The sequence below is a fragment of the Scatophagus argus genome, chromosome 23 (assembly GCF_020382885.2).
Source record: "Scatophagus argus isolate fScaArg1 chromosome 23, fScaArg1.pri, whole genome shotgun sequence".
NCBI lineage: Eukaryota > Metazoa > Chordata > Actinopteri > Scatophagidae > Scatophagus > Scatophagus argus.
Genome location: NC_058515.1, coordinates 13,737,221 through 13,751,238, shown reverse-complemented (window position 1 = coordinate 13,751,238; position 14,018 = coordinate 13,737,221). Strand labels below are relative to the sequence as shown.

General features: G+C 44.7%; 1 protein-coding gene and 1 long non-coding RNA gene across 5 annotated transcripts in view; one reads left to right on the top strand and one right to left on the bottom strand.

The window, feature by feature from the left end:
* Window positions 1-12,890, top strand: part of col4a5 (collagen, type IV, alpha 5 (Alport syndrome)) — a 37,432-nt gene extending 24,542 nt beyond the window's left edge. Inside the window, exons 28-52 of one of the 4 annotated variants that reach the window (XM_046380337.1) lie at window positions 122-272; window positions 393-506; window positions 1,464-1,472; window positions 1,744-1,911; window positions 2,215-2,304; window positions 2,451-2,597; window positions 2,733-2,831; window positions 2,925-3,014; window positions 3,121-3,260; window positions 3,350-3,476; window positions 3,606-3,785; window positions 3,914-3,964; window positions 4,058-4,243; window positions 6,733-6,741; window positions 7,375-7,383; window positions 8,110-8,243; window positions 8,350-8,422; window positions 8,509-8,580; window positions 8,801-8,929; window positions 9,068-9,166; window positions 9,284-9,496; window positions 9,598-9,775; window positions 9,882-9,996; window positions 10,117-10,289; window positions 10,477-12,890. In XM_046380337.1, the coding sequence (XP_046236293.1) occupies window positions 122-272; window positions 393-506; window positions 1,464-1,472; window positions 1,744-1,911; window positions 2,215-2,304; window positions 2,451-2,597; window positions 2,733-2,831; window positions 2,925-3,014; window positions 3,121-3,260; window positions 3,350-3,476; window positions 3,606-3,785; window positions 3,914-3,964; window positions 4,058-4,243; window positions 6,733-6,741; window positions 7,375-7,383; window positions 8,110-8,243; window positions 8,350-8,422; window positions 8,509-8,580; window positions 8,801-8,929; window positions 9,068-9,166; window positions 9,284-9,496; window positions 9,598-9,775; window positions 9,882-9,996; window positions 10,117-10,289; window positions 10,477-10,558 (2,838 nt within the window). In that variant the 3' untranslated portion in view covers window positions 10,559-12,890. The remainder of the gene's footprint in view (window positions 1-121; window positions 273-392; window positions 507-1,463; window positions 1,473-1,743; window positions 1,912-2,214; window positions 2,305-2,450; window positions 2,598-2,732; window positions 2,832-2,924; window positions 3,015-3,120; window positions 3,261-3,349; window positions 3,477-3,605; window positions 3,786-3,913; window positions 3,965-4,057; window positions 4,244-6,732; window positions 6,742-7,374; window positions 7,384-8,109; window positions 8,244-8,349; window positions 8,423-8,508; window positions 8,581-8,800; window positions 8,930-9,067; window positions 9,167-9,283; window positions 9,497-9,597; window positions 9,776-9,881; window positions 9,997-10,116; window positions 10,290-10,476) is intronic. The other 3 variants (XM_046380339.1, XM_046380340.1, XM_046380341.1) reach the window with 3 other exon arrangements.
* Window positions 80-3,124, bottom strand: LOC124054393. The gene is made up of 3 exons (XR_006842370.1): window positions 2,711-3,124; window positions 2,423-2,626; window positions 80-305 (listed from the first exon to the last, which is right to left on the bottom strand). It is a non-coding gene; the product is annotated as an uncharacterized LOC124054393 (long non-coding RNA).
* Window positions 12,891-14,018: the final 1,128 nt, after the last annotated feature.

Here is a 14,018-nt window from a genome sequence, read left to right as displayed (position 1 = left end):
TTCTCAGGACAGGACTTGTGTGTCACATAGTTCCTCAAATTGTGTGTTGTACATTGAATGGCTGCCTGCCTGCCTGACTGACCCAAGTTAATCTTTTTGCCACCCTCTCTGTGTGTGACAGGGTGAGCCTGGCTTTGGCCTTCCTGGCCCCCCAGGCTTACCAGGAGTACCTGGAACTAAAGGGGCCTCAGGACCAAAGGGAGATCCTGGCTTCCCTGGCAGCCCTGGTTCATCTGGACGACCTGGAGTCGATGGTGCTCCAGGATTTAAAGGTATTCTGCTGTGCTGTTCCTGATTTGATGTTCCTTAAAGAAACACAAACTTGTGTTATAAAGTGCAAAAATTGCTTTTGTTTGAAAGATGTGAAAATTACAGGCAAATTCTCTGTCCAGGTGAGCCCGGCACACCTGGTATACCTGGAGCTCGTGGCCCACCTGGATCTCCAACCATCGGCTCCCTGGGGCCACCCGGCCCTCCTGGACCCCCTGGCTCAATGGGACCACCAGGTGAGATAAAAAAAACTCCACAGCTTTTCCCAGAAAGAAAAAAGGTCCCAGTCTCAATCTTATTTACTCTGTGATGGTTGGTGCAGCTGTTTCCAATAGAACAATACTGACATTAGTTTTAATCCCGTACTCTATTTGAGTTTTTACATGTTTGCCATTTTGGAATACTTGTGAGTTTGTTTGTTAGTCACCCAGGACTGTGCATGACCACCCTGTTTTGAGCTTGCCAACGTGTCTGGAGGTCGTTTTGGTACAGGAGTTCAAACTTATTGCACACTTTCCATGTGAGCACCCCGAAGCAGCTGAGTGTCCGAATGAGTGTCGAGGGTTCGTGTGCTTGATTGTAAAACACAGTCGTCCCTTTGATTGGTGATCAAGGTGCACTGATTAGTTTGAGTGTATCACGGTTACCACACTGCTTTATGGCAACCGTACCTTGATCTGGGTAACCTTTCCTCACGTCTTCATCTTGTCTCTGCTGTCATGTGAGTGTCACCTGTTGCCCCAGATGTCACAGCACTCTTTTGGCTGGAACACCCTCCTCCTCCTCCTTACGTTGTTGGTGCAGCTTCTGATTCAAAGAGCAACACCTCTCAAGAGTCTTTCATTGCGAGCACCAGTATTTTCTTTTTCCCTCACCGTGGCGCCTCATCACCTTAACCTCACGCAGACGTTTGCAAAAACCACAAACTAACCCATGTTCAACAAAATCACCGAACACTCTGAGCATGCATTGGCTGCTGCTGGACACACTTGGTGCTCCTGTGACACCAGGTTTTTCTGCGAGAGCTTCAGTGCATCTTCAGAGTCTTTGAAAAACCGGCCTCATATAGATGTTTTAATGCATTTAATGCATTATACTCTGTTCTCCTCATCTCATCTTCGGCTTAATCCATCGCTCCGCCCTCTGCGCTTTGAAACACGCCCCTCCCTTACCTGCGACGCTCTGATGCCCAGGCGAGAAAGGTATTGTAACCCAGGGCTGGCGCTGGTTAACAGCCATGTAATGGTGACACATATCAGCTGTGACAATATGATTTTATTATACATTCAACTAAACAGTAAAGGTGTCATTTGAGATATTAAGACTGTATTTGTTTGTGTTGAATGACATGCTGCAACAAGCACACCAAGGGCATGCGTCTTACATCCAATATTGTTTTGGGCTCATCACCAGTGGAATAAGGCCCAGAAAGTATTCTGTCTAAACAATGAAAGACTGATGTCTTCATTACAGGATTCCCTGGATCAAACGGAGAGAAGGGAGACCCCGGTTCTCCAGGTCAAGACATCCCAGGTCTGCCTGGAGACAGAGGAAGTCCTGGTTTCCCAGGTTCCCCAGGACCAGTAGGAGCCCCAGGAACTCCTGGAGGACCTGGACGGGATGGCCTGCCTGGACTGCCTGGTAAAATATAATGCTGACATCATTAATAGGTCCTCATGTTGTAGTGTTGTTAGCTGACTGGCTGATTTCCCAGCTGCCAGTGTGGCTGACAAACTAACTATTTAGGTGACTCAATTGCTGACTGGTTAATCAGCTGGCTTGCCAGCTAACAAGAATTCTGGTTAGGGTGAAGTAGCAGCCTGATCATTTGGCTGACTGATTATTTGATCGTCTTGATCTAACCGTGTGGATGATTGATATCTAACTGAATATTCTGAGCTATTTTTGCTAATTTTCTGCTCCAAATTCTCTCTGCTCCTGCAGGTCAGAAAGGAGACATGGGTCCCATGGGACCTCCAGGACCTTCTGGAGGACCAGGAGGTCCAGGGGGGCCTGGAGCTCCTGGACTTAAAGGTATTCACATTAACGCACTCTATAGCTTGTAACTCTTGAATACGAATACATGTACGTTATGTATGTTGAGGAAGTATATTCTGATACATTACGTATTACTGAAGATGGTGCTAAATACCTGTTGATTCTCACGTTCTGCTCTCCAGGTGAACCTGGATTCCCGGGCAGAGACGGTGGACCGGGAGGTCCAGGTGCTAAAGGAGAGAGAGGTGACCCTGGCGTCCAGGGACCCCCTGGTGCCAGCCTGCCGCCGTCAGTCACAAAGGGAACCAAAGGAGATACTGGACTACCAGGTACAGCTGAGAACACCTTCATTGTCTCTCTACAAGTGATTTTGTCTTCAGCCTTACATGTTTGAAAAGTAGGTAAACATTTATCTCTTACTGAAATATTAAATACACATTACCTTTTTTGTGTGCGTTCCACAGGTGTACCAGGTCTTCCAGGTCAGAAAGGCATCACTGGTCTGCCTGGTGACCCCGGACTGCCAGGATCAGATGGACGCCCTGGACTCCCTGGACCACCAGGTATGGACCTGTTAACACACACACTTGTGCATAGATAAATACACACTTACTCAAGCAACAGATTTCTAACGTACTGTTTGTATTGTGCTGCAGGACCTAAGGGAGATCTTGGTCTTCCGGGTGGACCAGGTGGTCCTGGAGTCCCAGGACCAAAAGGTGCTATGGGAGAAATGGGCATCCCAGGTGGGTTCAGACATCTCATATTTCAAGTTTTTGTTTTCCAGCTGGTTTTTGGTGACTTACTGAAATCTTTTCCCAAATGTCTTGTCACACTTTGATGCTGTCACAGGACCATCAGGGCTGAAAGGTCTACCGGGTCAGCCAGGTAGGCCTGGAACCCCAGGACAGCCAGGTGGTCCTGGTTTCCCTGGATCCAAAGGTGAACCAGGCTCTGCTGGAGTTGGACCACCCGGACAACCCGGAACCAAGGTATAGGACACAGCCATTAGGATTTCCTAATCCAGAAAAACTTGAAAATCTGGGTTCATGCTTCATTTTATTTATGATCTCTCTGATAGGGTGAACCAGGACAGCCTGGATTCCCAGGAAGTCCCGGACTGAAAGGAACACCAGGATCACCTGGTCTCCCAGGTTTACCAGGAGGGCCAGGCAGCAAAGGTGACCCCGGCCTGCCTGGATTCCAAGGTAAATATGACAGCAGCAGGTTAATGAGAGACCCTCAGCAGTCATACAAGCAGATGACATAGGTGAAAATATTCATAAAGAGGCATAAACTGATGCGCTGTCCCTCTCCTCTGTCTGCTCCACTCTCAGGTCCTCCCGGTGTCTCCGGTCCTAAGGGTCTTGATGGTGAACCTGGTGGCCCAGGTCTCACTGGAGCTCCTGGCAGACCAGGAGAGCCTGGCCGACCGGGATCACCAGGGTTCCCAGGAGAAAAGGGTCAGGCGGGTCGGGACGGGATCCCAGGACCATCCGGAGTCAAAGGAGAGCCAGGTAAGTCAACATGGATGAAATTATTTTTATTCAAACATAACAGCATGTGTTCGGTTAACCTTGCTTTACTTCCCATGCAATACAGTTTTGTTTGCATTTGATTAATTTCTGATCCACTTCTACTCCAGGACTTCCTGGATACGGCGGTCCCGGTCCAGCTGGGCTTCCGGGGTTGCCGGGTGAGTAACCACCCAATGATAGTTTTGTTTGTTGTGATGATTGCCTCTGCACTAATATAACAACCCCTACTTCATCTCTCACTATGTGTTAAGGCGCAAAGGGAGACTCAGGTCTTCCCGGCCCACCTGGCAGTCCTGGTTTCCCCGGCACTAAAGGAGACGCTGGTTTCCCTGGTTCTCCTGGTGCTCCAGGCAACATAGGCCCTCCTGGACCTGCGGGACTGGCTCTGCAGGGCCCCAAAGGACTCCAAGGACCCCCTGGACCACCTGGAAGAGCAGGTAAAGGATCGAGTATTTGCCACTACATGTACTGCCAGAAATTGCTGCCTGGTTTTCAGATTGTTTTCTGTTAGACCCCATCAGACCCAGACTCAGTGATGTTTTACTCGTCTTCACTAACAGGTGGATGAGGTTCATAATGTAGGACATTCTAACTGATATTAGGGGATAATATCAGGGATAAATTTGACATTATCCAAATGATCCAAATGCAGTAGACCCCATGGCCTGAGTGATGCTATGTTGTATCTTTAAGGTAAAAGTTAACCTGTTGGTAGAAAGTTTGCGTTGTTTTATTAATTATGAGTTAAAACTGGTGGCTGCGAGAAGGATAGGATATCTAAAATTTAAAAAATGTTTTGGTAAGTGCAGCTCGCAGTTAAAAATCTAAAACACACAAAACTATAGTCACGTGTTTGTCACAAGGGGTGATGTGGTGTCACTGACGCTAGGAGTTGAACCCCGATGCAGAGTCAAAAAGGTAGGGAGGTGAGGCAGAGGTCCAAAATAGTATTCTTTAAGTTAATCTAAACTCAAAAAATGGCTCACACTTTCTGTGGCAAGAATTGTGGCATGGCAAGACAAGAAATACCTGGCATGAAGAAAAATAATCACAAACCATCTGAAGACTACATAAAGCACTGACAACAGCGACAGGGAAGACGAGGACTAAATAGACAACATAGCAAGACACAGGTGAAACACATTAAGGGAGGAGAAAGTAATCAAGATGAAACAGAGACACACAGGGGAAGTGACACTTTCAAAATAAAACAGGACATGACAAAAACCTTGAACATAACACATGGAAACACAAGACACACATGAAACATGACACATGGATCAAAAATCAACAGGCAGAACTCCAGGGCGAGATGGTGTTTACAGCTCAGAAATCAGACCAAAGAAAAGAGAGCACCAGCTGAGGTCAGTCTGCTCACCTAACCAGCGAAAACCAGTCAGCAAATGGCAGAAAAGTGCACTTTAAATGTGAATGCTTTAATCTCCATGTCAGCTGATTTGCATGGGACATTGTTGCACCAATCTCCACCAACGGCGTACTGTGTGAGCACCTGTCCAGTCATTGTCCTGAACACTGAGCACGGTCGATAAAGGTTTGCGATGCCGTGCACACTCCTCCACTCCCTGAGGGTGGGGTGGGCTGGAGGGGGCTCTTCACACACACCAATCACTGTTCGTCACTGGGTGGGGGTTTGACCCCCACCCCCCTGAAAAAGAGCATGTGTTTTTTTGTTTGTTTCATCATCCAATCTGTCCTCATGTCTCCTCACTCCTTTGCCCTCGTCTTTTTGATCCCACAATGGGGGAAGCTGTAATCTGCCCATCTCTCCACAGCCCTGAAGTACTGTGTGCGTGTGTGTGTGTGTGAGAGAGAGTGTGTGTGTATGCTCATCACCTCCTGTAGCCAGTGTAACAACAAAATGTGTGTGTGTCCAGTGTTTGTGGTTGTGGTAGATCATTTTGATACTGGTGTGAAACAGCTGAGCCGGAGACAAGCCCAAAATAATCTCAACTGCATCTTTAAAATGCTGAAGAAGTGGCACTGAAACTTTTGCATTTGATTCATTTGGTTCCCAGACATAGAAAGACGGTCTTATTGACAAAGAGTCAAAGTATCAAAAGAAGCAGTCTGTTGGTTTCAGTATCACTTTAAGGGTACTCTAATAGTTTTTCTCCAAATTATCCAGCCGCACTGAGAAAAAAACTCGTAGTTTCTCGTTGAGAGTGTTGGGGTTTGCATCTGGCTCTGCTGTCCTGACTGTGTTTTGTCCCACCAATCAGTCATCTGCATGGACACACGTAAACATCCACGCCGAGTTCAGTCCTAACACAATGCTGCAAAGTGTGGGCAGCCCCGACGCACGTCAACATAACACAGAAAGTTAATATTTACTGCATTACTGTTAGGTGGAAACCACTTCAGTTTTCTCCTTTTCCAACAGGTAGTTTTTAAATGGTTTATTAAGCTTAGCGAATAAAAATAAAGACCTCAAAAATCAGTTTACCAAATTCGGAAATACATGGTTTCCTATTGGCAGCTGATTTGCAGTAAATTATGGTCATTTTCCATGTCCAGTGTGTAAATTTACTCCACATTCACATCATGACAGCTTAGATTTAAAAAAGAATAATAGGTCAAAATAATTCAATTACACTTGAAAAAAATCAGGATGTAAATGATTACTAAAAATTTTAATTTTCTTCAATTCTCCTCATAGGGGAGAACTTATATTTACATTAAATCTGAGCCAACCTGAACACACCGTAAGCCTCCACACTAAGATCTCGTGTTTTAAAAGTGAATGTCAACTCTGACTACACACCAGCACTGTGTTAGGCTTGTAAACAAAATGACAAAATGAAGCCATGACCTTTTGCCCATCCTGTTTCCTGTGGCTTGGCTCCACCCACTGTGGTGTGGCCCCGCCTCCTCATGTGATGACACGTGCATCCGGCCGCCGCCACAGGTCCCACAGGTCAGATCAATGGCGTCCAGACTTCTTCTGCACGTTGCATACAGTACCACCAGCTTAACACCACTTCCTGATCTAGCGGGAGCAAATTTCACCTGAAAACTATCGTGAAATCACTGCATCGTCTCATTTCTGACTCTTTGTTTCCTCCTGATCTCTGTCTTCTTTCACTTTCTGTGCACACTGGCGGTACGTTAACGCACCTGTAACAAGTAAGCACTTTTTATTTTAAAAATGAATTGTTTCTTAATAATAATAATAATAATAATAAAGACAAATTAAAACTCACAGTAGTTTTCTAGTCATCATCAGTCATCTTCTAGTCTGCATCACATGTAGGTCCTGTCAAAATCAAAACACTCAAAACGCACCTTAAAACTAACTCACCTGAAACGTTAAGTGATTGTTTTTAGACTGTGTCATCCTGAAATTCCAGTTTATTTTTACGTTGTGAGCTTTATTTTGAAGTTACCTCACCAGTCCTTTTCGGTAGCCTTTTCGGTTAACACATAAAGACAAAATGTCACTGATCAGTCTTGATTGTGTTTCTGTATTGTTGCTTGCTTCTGTTTAAACCTCCTCTTCTTTTTGTCCTGTGCCGTCAACCCCCCTCCCCGGGAATTCTGGGAATCCTAGGTCCTCCAGGTTAGACCCCAGTGGTTTGATGGTTTTGATACATGCTGTGGTACTTGCTCTTAAATGGGATCTGTGGGGGGGAGGGGATGCAGGGTGATGTTTAAAGTTTTCAGGTATCTTGTGCTCTTTTACCCTTTCTTTCACCCTACAGGACAGTCTGGACACTCTGCTCACATAAAAGAAAATGCTTGTAAAATTGCTTAACGTTTCCCAGTAATGCAGAACAAATGTTAAGTCTTTCTCGGCCAGTTATGTGAAATTTGAGAATGAAATTCTTCAGATTCGTGTTGCATGCGAATGAATGGAAAGTATGCTGCTTTGTGAGTTGATATCTGAGGAATTCCTTTGTGGGGTTTTTTATAGTATTATTTTAACAATGTATATCGTACATGGAGGTGATTTGTACAAGCTGGACAAAGATGTAACACGCAGATGACCCGCTGCTGTATTTGTTTATTTCATCAGTCTGGGTCAGTTCAGTTTCCATTCAAAAGGCCAAAGTTATGAAGCAACAACACGTTTTAGTGCATCACTCTTCAGTTATGAAGCTACATTTAGACTAGCCAGGAATGTTTTTGGGAACTTTTTATGGTGCCAGAATCCTTGAACAATACACAATAAATGGAGACCAAACTGACCTCAGACCTGTTGAGAATGTAAAGAGGAAAAACCATATTGTGTTATTTCTTTGTCATTCTGTACCTAATCTTTGCCTTTTCGTGCCTGCGTATGAAGGTGCACCTGGCCCACAGGGTCCCCGTGGGCCCGCAGGAAGCGGTGGCGTTAAGGGAGAGAAGGGTATTCCTGGCGCTCCTGGTCAGCCAGGCTTCCCCGGACAGAAAGGAGATCTTGGTGGTCCTGGATTCCCAGTAAGATCATTTTGTTGAATTTGCCACATTTGGTCTCTTGAAACTGAAGGGTTTAAGAAAGGTTAAAGAACATCTACCTGCACTCATCCGCCTCCTCCTTCACCAGGGGTCCCCTGGTCTTCCCGGAACTCCTGGTCCGAAGGGAGATATCGGTCTGCCTGGCGTTCCTGGATTCCCTGGTCAGTCCACAAGAGTGTAACAGCATTTTCTCAGGCTTCCTGCAACCCAAATACGTATTTCAATGTTCAATTTGTATTTTTGCCAGGATCAAAGGGAGACCCAGGACTCCCTGGTGGAAGTGGCCTTCCTGGGGATCCCGGAGAAGTTGGACTCCCTGGTGGGTGAACACATTTTCCTTTTCAGTTACAGTTAACAGCCACAAGCAGCATCAAAAATCCTCAGTGTCTTTCTTGGTGTATTTAAGTGAATTTAAAGAGGACGAATTTCCTCTTGTTGACAGTGACATTCTTAATTCAACACAGATCACTGAGATTTGCCTCTAAAAAGTTTAAAATATTTTAAATCCATCACTCACCTTTGTAACATTTGACCTCCAGGCCCTCCTGGTGACCCCGGTGTACCTCCAACTCCCATTGTGGTGAAGGGAGAGCGAGGACCTCCTGGTATCCAGGGCCAGCCTGGTGCTCGGGGACCACCTGGACCTCCTGGGCGCGAGGGACTTCCAGGTGGGTGAATGTAGATGCTGATGAAGGTGACAGTAGGCTATTGGTCTCCACGTCTAACCCATTTTTAAATTTAAAGTAACTCCAGTGTCAGATATGGCCTTGTCATCTATCAAAGCAGACTCTTCTCCCTGCTCTCAGGTCCGTCTGGTGACCCTGGAGATCCTGGTCAGGAGGGTCCTCCCGGCTTCAGCGGCCCACCTGGCAGGAAGGGAGACAACGGACCCGCCGGTCAGCCTGGTGAGTAAAAGAGGAATCAGACAAACGATTTTGGTGCCACCTGGTGAAATTAAGTCCCTTAACAACGATAGCCTAGCATAATAACATTTCTAATAAAGCCTTTTGCCCTGAACTCAGGTCAGCGAGGCTACCCTGGTCCCCCCGGTTCAGACGGTCTTCAGGGTCCTCCAGGTCTTCCAGGGTCAGTGGCTGCAGCCCATGGCTTCCTCATCACCCGACACAGTCAGATTCCGGAAATCCCCGTCTGTCCCGATGGCACTAACCTCATCTACAGCGGCTACTCCCTGCTGTACGTGCAGGGCAACGAGAGGGCACACGGACAGGATCTTGGTATGAGGGGTTTTTGTTTTACTAAGCCTTTAAATAAAAAAATAAATAAATAATATCACTTCATATGTTTGACCCTGTTCTCCATCTGTCCTCTGTTCCAGGCTCGGCCGGCAGCTGTCTGCGCAGGTTCAGCACCATGCCCTTCATGTTCTGCGACATCAACAACGTCTGCAACTTCGCCTCCCGCAACGACTACTCCTATTGGCTGTCCACGGATAGGCCCATGCCCATGTCCATGGCCCCCATCAGCGGAGAGAGCATCCAGCCTCACATCAGCAGGTGGGGATGTGGAGACTGAAAAGAGACACAAGTCAAGGGGTTGGATGTGGGAAGATGCAAAGTGTTAAAGGTCTGTGTGTGTGTGTGTGTGTGTGTGCGTGTCTAGGTGTGTGGTGTGTGAAGCTCCAGCCATGGTGATTGCAGTCCACAGTCAGACCATCCAGATTCCCAGTTGTCCTTCGAATTGGGAAGCTCTGTGGATAGGATATTCCTTCATGATGGTAGGATGTGACGCCTGTACACATCAGGATGTCCTTAACAGGACACTTTGCCCCCCTCGATGAGAAAAACAGCTTTAATTCACAGCAGGGTACATAACCAGTCTTCCCTCTCCTCCCCAGCACACTAGCGCAGGTGCAGAAGGCTCCGGTCAGGCCCTGGCCTCCCCTGGTTCCTGTCTGGAGGAGTTCCGCAGCGCTCCCTTCATAGAGTGCCACGGCAAAGGGACATGCAACTACTTTGGCAACTCCTACAGCTTCTGGCTGGCCACCGTGGAACCAAGTGAGATGTTCAGGTACGGATTCGTGTCACGTTCTGCATCAGCGAGGTGGCAAGAAGCGTCTTGTTGTTAGTCAGGAGGAGGAGGAGGAGGAGGAGGACAGGGGACGTGCACTAAAACAGTCTGGCAGCAGGATAAAGGAAGTTTTTCATGTATAATTCTCCACATGTTAACCACCTTCCCCCCCCTTTGGCCCTCACAGGAAGCCCCAGTCGGAGACTCTCAAGGCGGGTAACCTACGGACACGAGTCAGCCGCTGCGTCGTCTGCATGAAGACGACGTAACGGCACATGGCATCGAGTAAACCCACGGGGACGCCTGATCGATACCAACAGATGATTGGATGACGGGGGGGACAAGTGGGGGGGGGGGGTCGTCGCAGCGACGGATAGACCGTCGTTGAGGTGACAAGGTGGAATTCCAGCGGAGCTTTGTCTTCCGGGGAAAAAAACAAAAAAAAAAAAGAAAACACTACAAGTAAAACAACAATGGTGCTACTGTGCAACACAGCTTAAAAAAAAGACGAAAACAAATCTTACATTTAGTCTTTGTTTTTCTTAAGAAGTACCTCAAAATGAAAGCAGAAAAAATATCCACTAAATGGTGCCATGATGGATGTGTGACAACAAAAAGTGCATTTTTCCTATCCCTTCTTTCCCCAGAGGATCATTATTCCCTTTCTCTCTCTCTCTCTTTTGTTTTTTAAATCACTTTTTTCTTCTTGGTGCAGTCCTGTACATCCACTTTCGAGACAGAAGTGCTCTTTGTTTCTGTTTCGTTTCGTTTCGGGCCTTACTAATGAGGAGCGGATGGTCTCCACTGTTACCAAATCGGCACTTTGACTTCGGAACATCCAAGATGAGAGATGCACTGACGATGAGCTTTCCTTACTGAGACTGACTGCCTTTTTTAAAAATGACTAGCTCTTCATTCACACGCTCTTTTCCCTCTCTTTTCTCCGTCATGTCTCTGCGGTTTAACGTTACATTTGGTGGTACTAACCCTGCTGTAGCCCGCCTCCTAACCATCAGCCTACGCCTTATTTCTCTTCCATTTTGTTTTCTTTTTTGTAAGTAATTAAATGTGTATATTGTGTAAAACACCTTTTGTTTTTAGTGTATTAGGTCCTGAATCTGTACCAGTTCTTTGTTATAAGACATTTTTTCCAGGTTCTTTTTTTTTTTTTTTTTCCTAGCTCACATACTCACGTGCTCACACACACACACACACACACACACACACACACACACACACACACACTCATTTGTTCACTTCACTGCTCACTGACACACGTCGACTCAGATATTGTACAAAGTAAGGCTTTTATGAATGAAACAGTATTTTATATATAATAAATATATATTTGAAAAAAGAGGATAAAAGGTATATAAACTTTATTCGGCTGTGGGGAGATTGTTCACTGTTTTCAGACACAAAGGTCAGGCATTTCACTGAAAAAATAAAGCTACATGCTGAACACGGACAGAGACATTTTCCCTAAAACATGACAGTCTTGTGTGATATTAAGGATGCCGATCACTTAAATCTTTTGTATTCAATTTGTAGAATTAATAAATGTTGACCTGAAATAAAAGGGGATTTGCTTTTAGGTAGTCTAACGATTGGGGAATGTTACAGATATTTGTGCACAAAAAAAAAAAAAAAAAAAAAAAAGGATTTGAATTACATGTTTGGCTCCTTCATTAGAAAAACCGTGATATTTGTTTTGTGGTTTTGTTTTGTTTTGTTTTCTAACATTTCCAGGTGCTGGGCTTTGCTGCACAAAGAGGGCCTGAGGTTTTGCACCCCAAAACCTTCAAATCCACTTTTGCTGGCTTGAATTTGTATCCAAAATTGGTTCACGTGTTCACGCTCGCTCCTGCTGAATCACAGGTGAGGAGTGTGTGCACATGAATCAGGTGCTGACGCTAACCGATGTGACGCTCGATTCACATCAGGTGTGCAGACTCCTGACGTTCTGTAAGTCTACAAGAGCTGTTTTAGAGGGGAAGAAATGTTTTCCTGTCATTTTATTGTTATTTTTGTTTTTTTTTTCAAAACTGCTTTGATGAATTCTGATTTTGTCAACCTGGGGTGCGATTAAAAATGTATTTTTTTTTTTTTTTTTTTTGTCTATTTTTCATGTCATGTTATCCAGAAGTTGTTATAAACTTTTAAGACAGAAATAAATACTATGTCCAAAGTACTGTCTTCTGAAAATGTATGACGGCCACCGCTGCGGGTTTCATTGTCGAGTGTTTGCGATTAATCACTTTGTCCATAAAAACGCTCAGCTCATTTCCCCACAGCCCAAACTGACGTCTGCAGGCTTCTTCCTTTGTCCAACAGTGACTCCTTTATCACATGCAGCACAGCTCTAGCTGACCAGAGCAGCTGCGTTGTGAGGAAATATAAATACTTTATATAAATCTTAGTGAACAAGTTGAGTTGAATTTGCCCCTAAAAAACTGAGCAGTGAATAAACGAAAAGTTGTATTAAGACAGAAAATATTTTACAATTTCTGGCTCTCAAAACTGTAATTTCTGTATAATCTGAAAAAATGAAAAGAGATAAGAGGTGATATTATTGATTAAATGGCTGTCACTGGAACATTATTTCAGGAGGCGACTATGATGTGTGACAGCTGCTGTCAGGATTATTTTGATGTATTTTAGATAAAAGCGATGGATGACTACAGACAAGAACTCACACAAACTGTCCTCTGTGACTGTTTAAAACTCTTCAGGTGCTTTCACTTTTGCACATATAATCCGCCAACAGGCCACAGAAACCTCAACCTATTTATCAGATTTTTATGTCCCAGATTCTTGTCAGTTCATTTTCTTGATTTGAAAAAATCACAAAGTTGTGTCAGCAAATCTTACCGTAACTGCTGCTGATTTCTTTCAAGTATTTTCTCGCACGTGCAGGCTGTGAGTGATGGTTTAAACTGGCTCCAGGTGGGGTGGGGGTGGGTGTCCCAATACATTCACGACCAGCAGGTGGCAGCATCACACCACAGACTGCAAGGACTCACACGCACTTTCAAACAAAGAAGAAAACCGTTTGAAATTATGTGATGACAAGTTTGTAAGACACAACAATCAGTAAGACAAACAAATTATTATCAAAAATTATTCTAATTATTAAAAGTTGTGACGTTTTGGGTTTACCCCCGTGTTCAATAAAACCACAAATGCTTAAATATAACGATCAATAATTACTGAGGAAAACTTCAAACTTTCGAGTAAAAATTCTTCTTCTGAATAGTATGACGTTGGAAGTAAATTTGGCCAATATGTAATAATGAAGATGTGTACTAAAAATAATGGAAATTTCAGGAAAAACTGAGTACAAAACAAGATGTTATCAAAATGCCAAAAGAAACAATGAAAATATCAAAGAAGCAGAAATGATCCGAATACCAAACAAACAAAACAAAGTCCACATCACAGCATCACACACAGCAGTTTCTCATTCAGGTTTGTCAAAAGTTCATAACCACATGTTCACATTTTCTTATCTACTGCACACCTTAGTTTGATTTCTAAAATGGTCAAATATTTAGTCAGCAGGTACTCGTGTGTTTGCAAAAAGTAAGACACAAACAAAACTGGACAAACATAAAATTGCTGTTTGAAATTAAATCCAGGAAGTCACAAAATGTCCTCTTTCTGTTTTTTCTTTCTCTGTGTGCTGGATGCAGCCATTATTTTGGCTTCCTAAGCCGTTGGAGGCTACAG